Source organism: Serinus canaria, chromosome 3 (assembly GCF_022539315.1).
Source record: "Serinus canaria isolate serCan28SL12 chromosome 3, serCan2020, whole genome shotgun sequence".
In the NCBI taxonomy this organism is placed as follows: domain Eukaryota; kingdom Metazoa; phylum Chordata; class Aves; order Passeriformes; family Fringillidae; genus Serinus; species Serinus canaria.
Window position 1 is genome coordinate 99,070,703 of NC_066316.1, and position 13,616 is coordinate 99,084,318.

Consider the following 13,616-nt stretch of genomic DNA (forward strand, 5'->3'; position numbering starts at 1 on the left):
TGTTCAAGTATTTCTGCTGAAGATAGGCAAGAGCACAAAACGTGCTCAAAGTACCATCTATGTACACCTGAGGTAAAGTGTTATTAAAAATATACAGAAAGCTTAAAGTCAGTCTTATCAAATATACAGAAGCATAGAAATATATATGAGAGCATTTAAATTAATTATAAGGACTAACAATTTCTCCAAGCACATGCTTTCACTACTCCTTTTGTTACCTGGTGCAATTTACCAGTTACAACAAATGGCAATAATCAGTACTGATTGTTCCCAAAGGCATAATTCACATTACAGCATCTTGATGACACATGTCACGAGGCAGCTGTGAGTGACAGTGTCCAAGACCAGAGGAAGAAGTCAGCTCTCTGTTACAGGACATGCCCAGGGCTGATGTGAGCTCAGAACTGGCCACTACGAGAAGATGGTTTAAAGGAAACCACTGCTACAGCCCTGGTCTTGCAAGAGACCAGAACTACACACTCATCCATATATCAAGCTGCAGCTGAAAAGAGAGTGGCTATTTAAGGCACTCTTAATACCAACTGCCTGTGATCAATTGACTGTATCATGAGGGAAGTCTGGAAATGCCAATCACATTTGTTTCTACATTTCTAGATAGAATTTTTCACAGTTGGAAAGATAACTTCCCTATTATTCCAAATAATTATGTAGGCATTTCAAAAATTGATTTATTTCTGGTTTATGATGCATTTGTAGTAAGTAAAATGCAAATTAATCTACTTTTAAACACAGCCAAATATATAAAACTTAGTGAAATTGCTGTAAAAATGTATTTTTTAAAAGTAAAAATCTGTACCTAAACCTTGATTTGAATTTCAATGTAAATTCAAAACCAGCTCAAGACTGGGAAGTATTTATGGCCTCAGCATCATTACTATTGCTGTTGTTGTTAACATTTTACTTTTACACATCTTCCTTACCTGAACCACCCATGGGCTGTTGGCAAAGGCCATGATATCTCTTTCTTCCCAGAAAAAGGCTGAATCTGATCTTTTGATCATTTCAAATTTACTAAGGAGCTTCATTGCATAAACCTTCTGTGTCATTTTATGGCGAACCTGTTGGTTGAAAAAGAAGAGAATCAACCTTTTTAAAATGCCTGTTAAAATTTCAGTGCCAGCACAGTGTGTTTCTGCTATGTGCAAACTGCTTTCTGGGATGTGATGCCTCCAGGTCTTCATACACCCAATTTTCTACTCAGTAACGATTTGACCTTACTCAAGGTCAAAACCTCAAAAGAAAAGTTTAACAGCTGCTCAAAAAAACCCACCATAGGAGGAAATAAAGTCTAACTCTGCTTTTATTTTCTTATTCTGAAAACTGTCTAGCTATTGAATCCATCCATGTTGGAAACTGGGCAAGCAGTCTGCTTCAACCTCTGCCAATTTTTATTTTACACCAAAACATGATTCTTCCTATTTATTTTCCTAAACAGTTCTTAAATTCACTTTAAATGGTGCAAAATTAATACAATAAATCCTGTTTGAAAACTGTAATTAAACCTTTTTTTACAAAATATGAAAACATTTCTGAAAACTTCATCTGAATTCAGACATGAAACCAAATCCTTAAATTGCACATTGCCGTCATTACTCAGCTAATTAATCATGTGACACACTATTTTATGAGAAAACTATTAAAAGAACAGGTTTTTCACATTCTTGAGTGTTTCTTAAAGAAATCAAGGTGAGAAGTATTCAGCTGTAAGAAGACTGAGTCATCAGGACCTTAAATTTCTTCCTTTTTCCTGTTAAAATAAAAAATCCAGAAACTGAGGTGATGAATTTCTGGTGCATTTAAAACCTCTCACATCAAGTAAATAAAGCAGATCTCCTAACTTCTTAGTTTTGCAGAAGATCTGAGTTTAATTATGGTACATGGAACAATGTTTTACAGGCTTTTCTGAACAGCTGTAGATGCAGGTCCCTGACACCTGCAGAGCAAAGCTTCAGAGAGGCACCTATTTGGTCCACAGATCTGAGAGCATCAGTCTCCTGCTCCTGAGGAGCTGAAAAAATTAATACTGCTGAAGGAACAGAAGAAGCATGAGCTGGAGGGGTAAACTTGGAAAAAGCAAGAACATGAACAAGAAAGAGGATTATTTAAGGAGTTGCTGTTCTTGAAATTGCGGCTTTTTGCCTTCAAGATACAGGTGCAAAGGTTTTATTATTAGTATCTTGCATAGTTTAACACTAAGAAATTAGATCAAAAAACCTCCAACCTAACACCAGAACAGAAACATAGTACCTATGTGCATTAACAACTCTAAGCATATTTTAGGACATTATTTAGTCAGCTAGTGAAGATGTCCTAAAACAGTATTTTGAAAACTAGCTTCTTCCCACTTATAATTTACAAAGACTTGGTGGCACACCACAAACTATACTCCTCTAAGTAGATCTTTTGTAATCCTGCCCAAAACCAGAAGAAACACAAAGACCAGAAACCTCAAAAAGATATTGCTCAATTGAAGATGCATTTTCTGTGAAACTTCACGTGGAAGCTCTGCAATGTATTTAGTAGTTTACAATTCCTAAAGTCACTGTGTACTCTTGCCTAGGTGCAGTTAGAGTAGCTGCCTGCATTTAGAAAAACAACTGTCTCCCATGACTTGGGGAAAAAAATTCTTGGAAGTCATCACAGCCTGAAGGAAGCTCATATACAGCAGAAAAAAAGTAAAGAGGGGTGGGCGTCGCAAAATCCGTCTGTACACCTGTCTAAATAGGGCCAATAGGTTATTGGCTAATGATTTCTTGTGAAAGTTTCAAGATGGGCTCTTTCTCTGTACAAAACCAAAGCATAACAAGTATACTGGCACAGCCAGAGACCAAGTATGTCTTGGAACTCCTTGCAGGTGAGCAGACCTACCGCTGACATTCCTCCTGCGATCAGCATCAGGGGCCCTGGAGACAGCCTTTTGAGCTGCTAGTCACTGTGCTCTTTACTCAGAGCTATATTTGTACATACAGATATTAGCTCATACAGCAGATTATTCATGTATTAAACTGTCATGATGTTTCAACTTCTTCCAACTGTTAAAATGAACTGCCAAATTTAAACTGCAGCTCACCAGAGTAACTCTCAAAATAGGTAGGAAAATCCCTTCATGCCATTAGCACTGAGTAACATGGCCTTGTTTAACTCATGAAAATGCATTAAGAAAAAAGAATTTCACTCTCCTATGCTTCAACAATCTAGTATTTTCAATAAACAAAATGCCTCCATTATTTCCCCAGCATTCACATGGGAAGACAATCTGTAGGCAAAGAAAATAACACAATTTGAAGTTATCAGATTTAGTACATAGTATTGGTAATGATACTGTCTCTTTTATGATTTTGGAAAAAAATTATAATCCTAGAGTGGTGTTTTGAAATGAACTCTATGGCTTGAAGTAATTACAGGTATCCTAAAAGAACTAATAAAGCTGTAAGAAATGACTACAGATAGGGTATCAAAGTTCACGTCCTGACAAATTTTCAGGTAATAAAACGTGACTGCTTTATGTGCTTTACTACAAAACTGTATATCAGCAGTGCATGGGGAATTAAACTAATAAACAAAGCACTTAATGAAGAAAAATAAACCAGCAGGCCATGATGACCAGTGCTTTGCAACACTAAGAAATCAGACAGTAGAGACTGCCACTCAGACCATCCAGTAGCTCCCAAACACAAGGAAGTGTTAACTTTGCTATAGTTTTCCCTTCCAGTGCATGAGCAGGTCAGTCTGCTGTGTCACTCCAACATTACAGTCCTTCATGGTTAGACCTGGGAGAAGGAACTAAGGATAAGTTTCAATTTCAAATCAAGATGATTTTCCACAAGTGAAAACAAACGAGAGGAACTCAGGATGTGCTTTCATAAATAATTGTTTCTGCATAAACCAGAAGTAACATATTAAGTACCATAATTCAATTTTTCTGTCTGCCCTAGACACCAGTCACTTTTATTCATGGCACTGCGTAAGAGAAGAAGTGGTCTGGCAGCTGGCAATCATTTTCTTAGCTTTCCCCATCAGTACAGACCCAGCAAAACCAGAGACCAGAGCACAAGTGTAGAGCTTAATACTTTTGGATTTATAAGGAAATTGTTTCTTCACCACAATCAGATGTTCAGACCAGAGTCATCTGATCTCTCTTTATTGGACTATTTTTAAAATTTTTGGAGGGGAGAGGAAGAGGAAAAATCAAGCCTTTAAAAAAAAAAGTATCTAGCTCTAAGACACAACAGTAGAGAAAGCAGAGAATGTATTTCACTTTTTTGACAGAATCTGGAAAGCTGATTGTTTCACATCAGTTCTTTAGCAAGAAAATGTTATACTGGAGCAGAAGACTTATGGAAAACAAAAATAAATGAAAGAGGTGATAGCTGGCTATCTTATGTTGCAAATATTACAAGCCAAAAAATAAGCATCCTAATATAATCATTAAAAACATATAATAAATATTTGTGCTAAAATTCCTATGGCACAATAACACATACTGATAACACAACATTCATCAATTTAACTTATGTACTTAAATCATGTTTTATTTATGGTTCTTTCTGTATTTAATCCCCACTGAAGCAAATTTCTATTTTGATCACAGAAAGTGTTGCAAAATATTTTCATTACCACAAATCCATCATCTGCAACAGTGGTGTCAACATTTTGAATGGAGTAGAAATAGATAGAGCTTAGCTCAATAGTTTAAACTTGTACCATACCTTGTGAGGCAAAAAATTGAGGTATCTATGTCCACATCACCAGCTAATATTAGTTCAGATCTGTTCAGTTGTATTTATTAGCCCACTGCTTTTCAGCTGTAAGGCTGCATAACATTATGATTTCTACTTGTATTTTTACTCTCCCGAAAAAGTGTTCTTTTAAATTGACATGAAGTACAGAAGAGTTCTATATGAAGACACATTTTTTTTCCAATACCAAGGATTCTTGCTTTTTTGAAGGGCTTATTAAAGATTTTTTAAAAACCCCCCATGACAACAATACAATCCAAACCCCATCACTGTATGACCAGGTTACTAGGCATTTTGTCATTACCTTTTAGTGGTCAGACAAATGAAAAATAATGTTTGTCTTCAGACCCCTCAAACTGCAGTATGTAGTTTGAAAAATTATGAAAAATTATCTCTTCTTAAAAATTTAAATTGTGATATGGTGAATTAAGAAAAAGAGATTCCAGAACAAATCAGGACCTTCTATTTGAAATTAATTGTTAAAAAGAAAATAAAAATAATTTAGGAAAAAACCTTCTGTTCTTAAGAAATACACATATGAAAGCAACGTATTTTCATTTTTGAAGCGCATCAAAAATATAGTTATCTTGGATGCTTCCTGGAAATATGAGTGAGACATCTAAAAATCTAAAACACATGACTTCTATTATTGGGACTTGCTCTTTTTCATCTACTACCCCCTCAACAAATGGACAAGGAACTCTGTTCCTTACAACTTGATTTTTCACTGACTTCATATGCCAGTGCATAAGGAGCATCTCTATTCACTGCTCCCTGTGGTTTAATGTAAAGATACAAATGCCTAATAAAAGACTTTAAAATAAACCATTTGATGTGACCATCATTGAAAAGACATGGAGCAGACTGCTTTCTTAGAAACAACCTGCAGCAGCCCCTTCACAAGAAAGTAAGGTTCTGCTGAAGGTTTTGGTTTTAATTTCTTGCCTACAAAGATAGAAATTCATACAAGGATATAAATACACATAATAATTCTTTAAAGTCTTGCTAGAAAATGAGGATTTTTAGAAATACTCCATTCCATTCATTCACTCTTCTGGACAAAAACAAAGTGTAAATTACCCTGACAGAAAGAAAGAGAAGAGGGTGCTACGTTCTCATACTACTAGATTTGGATGAAGTTGTCTTAAAAAATGACATAGATGACTAAAACTTGCTGATTAGATGTTGCTATCTGCCATACTAATCACATCTAATTTTGCAAATTACCCATGAGTCATGCAAATAACATTAGGCTAATCACAGGGTTTTTTTTTCAAGTTCCAACAAATTTCAACAACACTAATATGGAAAATCCAAAGAATTTTATAAATGGATCATAAATTTATTACGTTATACACTGTGTCTCCTATAAGCCCTTCACAGCTTAGATCTTACCACATTCCTCAACAAAACTCCAACACATCTTTGTGTTTTCCAAAATGGTTATACATTACAAGACAATATGATTTTCCCAGCTTCCTAGTACAAAATTACCACAGAGCAGTAAAACCCCAGCTCCAGGTCAGCAAGTACAAGCAAAAGAGTAATTTTTGTTACCTTATGGTAACAAGATAACAAGCTTCAATTGCAGCACATTAGTTGCCCCCCTTTCCATTGAGTTGCTTCAAACCTCTTTTCCTCTAAAATTACTCACTCAGAAAATCACCATGGATCAGCTGGTGCACAGTTATCTGTTAGCTCATGATAACTTGTCCCTAACGTTTGCATTCTAGATTCTACCCGGCACTTAGATCCAATACTTATTTCAAAACTGTCATATCAACCCATCTCACACATAGGTTCACATTTTTGTGCCAACTTATCAGACAGCAGGACTTGGAAGTCCAGGAAAAATCAAAATTAAATGAATATCAGACTACATGTGATACACCAAGTTACTTTTTGTAGTTTGATTACCTTTTTTTTTTTTTTGCAACAGAGTTTCTCTGCAATAGAAATTTTAAAAGCAATCCCATTCATACTTCAGATATTATATTGCATACACTGTCAAGGGGACAATGTTATGAAAGGAATCTTTTAAAAATCCTGTGAGTCATGTCACTTTAATACAATGCAAGCACCACAATTATAAGAACAAAACAAAAATCTTTTGTCGCAGTTTTCACCTGCTCTTTTTTAGAAGGTTTCCTATAGTATTATACAGCGATACTTGTGGCCATAAAGATTTAGAATTGCCATGAGCTGCTGTTTTGATTTTGATCAAAGGATAGAAAACATTCCTGAGTTCTTCCCTTCCTATCTATCATATTTTAAACTCAGATTTACTGTTTACTATGCACAGAAACAATCTCTCAACACAATGAAAGTTACACTTGTTCTTTTTAAGGAGAATTTTTAATATAAAACATGAAGATTGAGGAAGGTTTTGGCTAAAGCTGTTAATCTGTCTAAACATTAAATCATTGCATTCTTACCAGCTGCACTTCTCCAAAAGCTCCTCTTCCAATCACCTTAACAACATCATAGTCTTCAGCTTTCATTTGTAATGCTCGGATTTTTTCCACAATCTTCTCATCTAAAACAAATCAAACAGAAGTTGTGATAATGCATGCATCGGTAGAATGCAATTTTAGCTATTCATTTAGAGTAAAATTAAGCTAATTTTATTCAAATGTTTAGAGCCTTATTGGTAATTCTTGAAATCTGTAGTCACTATTAATATCCCCTTTCATTATTATTTGGAAACCATTAGCTGTCTACCTTTAGCTGTAACAAATGAAATATCTTTCATATTTTGCTGACTCTCATTTCACACCTCTAATAATCACTCAAAAGCTTATGGGAAGATTCTGGTAATGAAGAGAGCCAGAGATGCCTATCTGGAATTTTCAATCATTCCCTGCTATCCACTGCACTCCCAGGATCCACTGACACTCCACTGATAATGCAAGGTGGAGTATGTGGTATGTAAAAGCACTGCAGGTGCAACCTGCTCCTACACACCTGGAGGGTTCAACAGTACTCACATGGTGAGGAATGTGACTTGGTAACCTTCATGTACAACTGCAGATCACACGAAGATCTGGCAAATCCACTCACCCATTCCATATGAAACATTGACTCAAGTTTACAAATGTGTATGTAACTGTTGGCCATCTCACATTGCTTTTTTGGTGTTCACTGCATGTGTACTTCTACACTTCTTATGTCTACAATGCTCTGTTCAGCCTTCTGCAGGTAAGTACTGCCTGTCAGTATGTGTCTTATCAGCAGTTGTGAGAATCTGTAAAAGGGAAAACAGTGAATTCTGATCTCTGACAAGTTCTGCAAACACACAAGGTTCTAGACTTTTTAATATTTTAAATGAAGCATGCTATGAATGCATTCCCAGCTAAATGCATTTTTAAAATCTATTCTTATTACGAGGAAAAGATAATGGAATCAGTGAATGGAATCCATAATACTGGAGGTAATCTGAGGCATGACAAACTCCTACACACACTTAGAGGAAGAACAAAACAAAGCAAAACAGGTGGCTGGAGCAAGAACTCTACCAGGAAAAAGCATGAAATTGTAAGAAAAGCTGTGGATGCTTATATTCAGAGAGGGGTAGAGGTTTATATACTGTGAGATCCTGGTTTAGGGTCAAATACCATAGAATTTTATCTCTAGAAAGCTATTAAAGAGGATCTCAGATCTGAATACAGGGGAGAAAAGGATGCGAAATACAGTTAATCCAGTATGACATTAAAGATGACATGGTCTAAGAGAGTTAATGATAAGAACATCTAGTAAATAGCTTAACCGTTCCTACATATTCATGAAGAGCAACTTGGCAGGTTACAAGCAATCCAAGAGATGCCTGACCATCAGGAACACTTATTTTCTTCCAAACAAGCAATAAGCCAATAAGGCATTTTACTGAGTCCTAACAACCCCAAAAACAACCACCTAACTCACACCAGACAGAGCTCTCCTTCTGCATAGAGTCCTCTGAAATCAAAAGGTGTTAAAGTACAAGACTTAGCCATAAGAAGTGATATCTGTATTTCAGTTATGGATCATAGCAGTATCTCTGTGTGTCATAAAATGCAACAAGGGATTTTGGCAGCAGGGACCCTGCTGCCAAAGCAGGAAGTGGACAAGGCAACAGAACTGGACAAGGAGGCACTCTAATTTATTATTCACAGACAAGAATGAACTGCTTCAGGAAGACAAAGTCTGCGGCAGACTTGGCAGAAGAAACTGCAAGATGGTGGAATTTAAGACTTGAACAGACCTGAAGAAGGAAGATGGCAGACCTTGGACTTCAATCCAGAAGAATCAAGCCAGACTATGGCTCGTTTGGAAAACTCACCGGCAGGATCCTGTGAAAAGCTGCTGCGAAGGGCAGAGGAGTGGGCTGATCTTCAAAGATGAGATGTTCATAGCACAAGAACAGTCTGTTCTAGTTAGCTATCGAGCGAGCTGTTCTAGTTAGAAATCAAGCAGGAATGGCAAGGAGCCAGTCTGCCTAAATGGGCAACCTCTGCCTCAACTCACCACAAAAGGTAAAGGTTTGGAACACAGAAGCTGAGTTGGGTTACCCAGGGACCTCCCAAACTAGAAAAGATGGAATTGGGAAAACCAAGCTCAGCTGGAACTGAAACTAGCCAGGATTATGAAGGGATACAAGAGACTCTATAAATACATTGGCCATAAAAGAAAGACTGACGCAAATGTAGTCCCACTGCTCCCAGTGAGGGAGGTGATCTAGTACCAGGGACATGGAGAAGATCAAGGCAGTCTATGCAATTTTTGCTTCACTTCACTCTCAAGCCCTGCTCAGAGGCCTCCCAGCTCCAGTGAAACCTGACATATACCAGGTCTTGAGACAATACAGGATGCATCCAAGTGTACTGAAAATACCAGTCAAGACCATTACCAGGCTGTTCACTATCACCTTTGAAAGGTCACGACAACTTGGGAGGTGATGACTGGTAAAGCACAAATGCCACATCCATATTCTAAAGGGACAACAAGGAGGCTACAGGGTGGACCAGCAGCCTGACCATACCGCCCAAGATGATAATGGAGAAAAATCCTTCAGGAAACCACTTTCAAGCACATGATGCAGATGGAAGGGTAAGAACACCCAGAATAGATCTAGGAAGGACAAACTGTGTTTGACTAACCTGATTTCCTTCAATGATGAGATGTCTGTCTTGGTGGACAAAGGGAAAGCAGTACATTTCCTTGACTTCCAACACAACATCTCAAAGTATCTTTGTAGCCAAACCATGCTGACATGGACTGCACAGAGGAATTATCAGGTGAGTGGTAATGTTGCTGGAGTCACAGCCAGTGGTTTTAAGTTCAAAGCTTAAAACCACTGGAGGGTGGCTCCTGTGAGTGACCCAGACAGGATGAGTAACGAGTTGACAGGAAGCTCACAGCTCAACAACAGCAAGTGCAGAGTCCTGTAGCTGGGATGGAACAGCACCACACAATGGAACAGGATACACTCACCAGCTAGAAGGGACCATGAGAAAGAGGACCTGACAGCCCTGGTGGACAACAAGCCAAGCAGAGAGGAATGAGGTGCCAGCCTTCGCAGTGACTCTGCAAGTATGTGCTAGTAAATGCACAGCCAGTAAGTTTAGGGAAGTAGATTTTCTCCCCTATCTGTTATTTGTGAAACCATATGTGGAACATTATGACTAACTCTGGGGTCCTCAGTGCACATGAGGACCCCAGAGTCCAAACATTCCATGGCTTCATGGAAGACCACCAAGATGCTCACATGATGCTCAAAGAAGCTGAGAGAACTGGAATTGTTCAGGTTAGGGATGGATAAATGGTTGGCCTCAACAGAAGTTGAAATGAGGTTTTATTTCAAAGGTGCACCAAGTGAAAGGACAAGAGCCACCAAACAAGATGAAATACCAGAAATGCTATTTTGTAGAAAAAGAATAGTAAGAACTGGGGAGAGGTGCAGACTGTCAAGTGGAGCTAAAAAACTCCATCTTTGGAAATTCTCAAAATTCAACTGCACAAGAACATGAACAATCTGATATAACATCAAAACTGGCTTGACTTTGAGGAGAGAGTTAGACCAGCTGGCCTCCAGAGATCCTTCCTAACCTGTGGAACACAAAAATGCTTCTTCTGAGAAAAAGACTGGATGTGACAGGGAAGGGGAGAGATTAATGTTACAGTGATGTTATGATCTACTAGCAAAGTTGCAGGGACAGAGGCAATTAAAATCTCCAAAATCTGCTACATTCAGTGTACTTATAAGACCAAAGTAATTCAGAGTGTCAACAGGAAGAGGAATTGAGAGAATTGTGATGTTGTTTCCATACAGAATCATGAAAGCCTAGACCAAAAGCTCAGGAAAGCAACAGTGCTTCACCCACACCAAGTTTATTATTTTTGTTAATAGTATGAATTAATTTTGCAGATTGGAAAGGGAATTGCTGTGTTTGGAACTGCAGATCACAAACCCTGGTACTAGACAAGGAAGATAAATACAAGTTCACAGGAAGCAGCAGTAGAGAAAGAATATTAGCAAACTTCAAGTGACAGAGAATGCAGTTACATGTTTGAATATAATGTTACATCTCATTAGACACAGGAATGACATGAGTTTAAATGTTTCTGACATGTCTCAATGTTTTCAAATATGTGAACTGAGCAGGGATCTAAACACACTAAAAAAGCAGTGTGTAGTTTTATGCAGCTCAATATCTGAGAAGAAACTCACAGGAATATATCTGTATAAGGTAGAAACTATAAACAAAGTTACTACAGCTCCAGTGCAACTTTTCAAGCATTAAATAATGCAAAAAAGCAATGAAAAACTCAAAAATATATGAAACAACCAGGTGAGGAGTTACTAGTTTTATCATCCCTGTGAAATGCTGAGAATAGAGAAATCCTACTTGCTTTGCTAAAAGATAGAATAGAATAGAATAGAATAGAATAGAACAGAACAGAACAGAACAGAACAGAACAGATCAGAACAGTTCAAAGGGACCCACAGTGACCACCACTGCAACTGTCTGACTATTTCTGGGCTGACCAACATTTAAAGGTTGTTAAATGCCTCTTAAACACTGACAAGCTTAGGATGTTGACTGGCTCTCAAGGAAGCCTGTTCCAGTGTCCGACCACCCTCAGAGTAAAGAAATGCTTCATGACGTCTTATCTGAACTTCCCCTGGTGCAGCTTTCGACCATTCCCATATGTCCTGTCACTGCATCCCAGGAAGCTGAGCTTAGCACCTCCCTCTCCACTTTTCCCCCTTTAGACAGCAATGAAGTCACTCCTCCTAACTCCTTTAAAATTTAATAATCTCAATTAATAATAATACCACATAGGGATGCAAATGTTGCAAAGGTATCAGTAACGCAGATGGCCTGTCTATTTTGGCATAAAATCTTATGGATATGGAACAGATAATCAATGCATGGAACTAACCTGAAACAAAAAACTGGAGTGCAAGAAGGCAAGCTTAGATTAACCCTGAAGCCATATCATAATTGCAACATACTGGATCATAAGATTTAGTTCACTATCACATAACGTGATCTAATCCAGGGTGCAGGAGACCTTTCCAATAGCAGCCTTCTTATAGTGGTCTGAATTTTCAGATTCACACAGATGAGTTTTGAAGTATTGGTATTTGTATGCACGTCTCATGAATCTGCAACAGCACAAAGACCAGCAGAAGAAAGGAAGGAAGGCATTTGTTTAAAGGAAGCCATTAGATGGACTACCCAGCCCCAGGATGCAATGAAATAAAAGTTTTAAAACATGAGAATACCATCACTTATGACTCAGTTTTCTTTGTTAACACAGGAAGGACCAGGAATGTTAGATACAAAGAGTCTTTAAAGACAACTTTTGATTTACTATTTGAAAATGGCATTATAACTTTTAAACAAATGAAGTTTCACTTTCTGAAAGGGCAGAGTGTTTGAATCAGTCGCTGACAGCTGGCAGCAAGAATGTAGCTGAAGGCTGAAAATGCTGGTGAAAATGGAAAAAATACCTGTCTAGGACAGTAAAGGGGAATAGGGAGGAAGGAAAAACCCAAACTTTTCAGCTTTTTAAGATAAAAAAAAAAGTTCATATGCAGGTTATTTTCTCTTAAAAAAACCCAATGTGTATCAAGAAGTTCTTGGGAGTGTATATATATCGAAAAAAATTAGAAGGGATTGCAATTTTACCCCACAGATCAGACACAGTCAGTCAATGAGTGCTGCTATGGAGTATGTTAAGTCAAAAGCTGCTGCCCTAGGCAGAAGTCCAGCCAGAAGTTAAACTGAAGTAGAGCCAGGAAGTGCTGCAATGCCACAGCTGAACAAAACCAAACAGAAAGTGCAACAGAAAGACTAAACTAATTAGGGGTGCATCTATAGTGTCTGGTCAAAGGTGTAGGAAGAAGAAGAAGCTGCTGGAGGCCTTACAGAATATCAGGAGGAACTAGAAGGCACAGCTCCAGACAGGGTAATGCTTCCTCCCTCAGAGAAATACAAGGGGAACATGAGAAGTATGTTCTCCTGCATAGATGGAAAAGAGCAGAACACAGGGAAATAGAAAGCAGCAGCCCTCTCTGGCTTACAGAGAACACATCCCTAATGTTATGAAAATAAGCCTGATGGCAGGGCTGAATTGCTTTGTATCTACCAAGTACCCAGTAGGGAATGTGGATAATGACACTGACATATAACTTGTTTATACATCTAAGACATTCTGTCTTACACACTGTGGCTTCCACGCTCTGCTTGGGAAAGTTATTTGATACCTCTTCCATCCCTACTCCTACCAGAACAGTATCATTAAGAATGGAACTGGAGCCCAACCTGCTGAGGTGACAGTGAAGACCTGGCAGGGAGCTGCCTTAGAGAA

The 13,616-nt window shown here is 38.0% G+C and overlaps 1 protein-coding gene across 2 annotated transcripts in view; it reads right to left on the minus strand.

Annotated features, from left to right (window-relative positions):
• The window catches only part of ROCK2 (Rho associated coiled-coil containing protein kinase 2), a 104,337-nt gene that overhangs the window by 46,139 nt on the left and 44,582 nt on the right, over nt 1–13,616 (minus strand). For both annotated transcript variants that reach the window (XM_018920833.3, XM_030236262.2), the window contains exons 3-4: nt 7,196–7,296; nt 942–1,079 (exon numbers count right to left, since the gene is read on the minus strand). In XM_018920833.3, the coding sequence (XP_018776378.2) occupies nt 942–1,079; nt 7,196–7,296 (239 nt within the window). The remainder of the gene's footprint in view (nt 1–941; nt 1,080–7,195; nt 7,297–13,616) is intronic.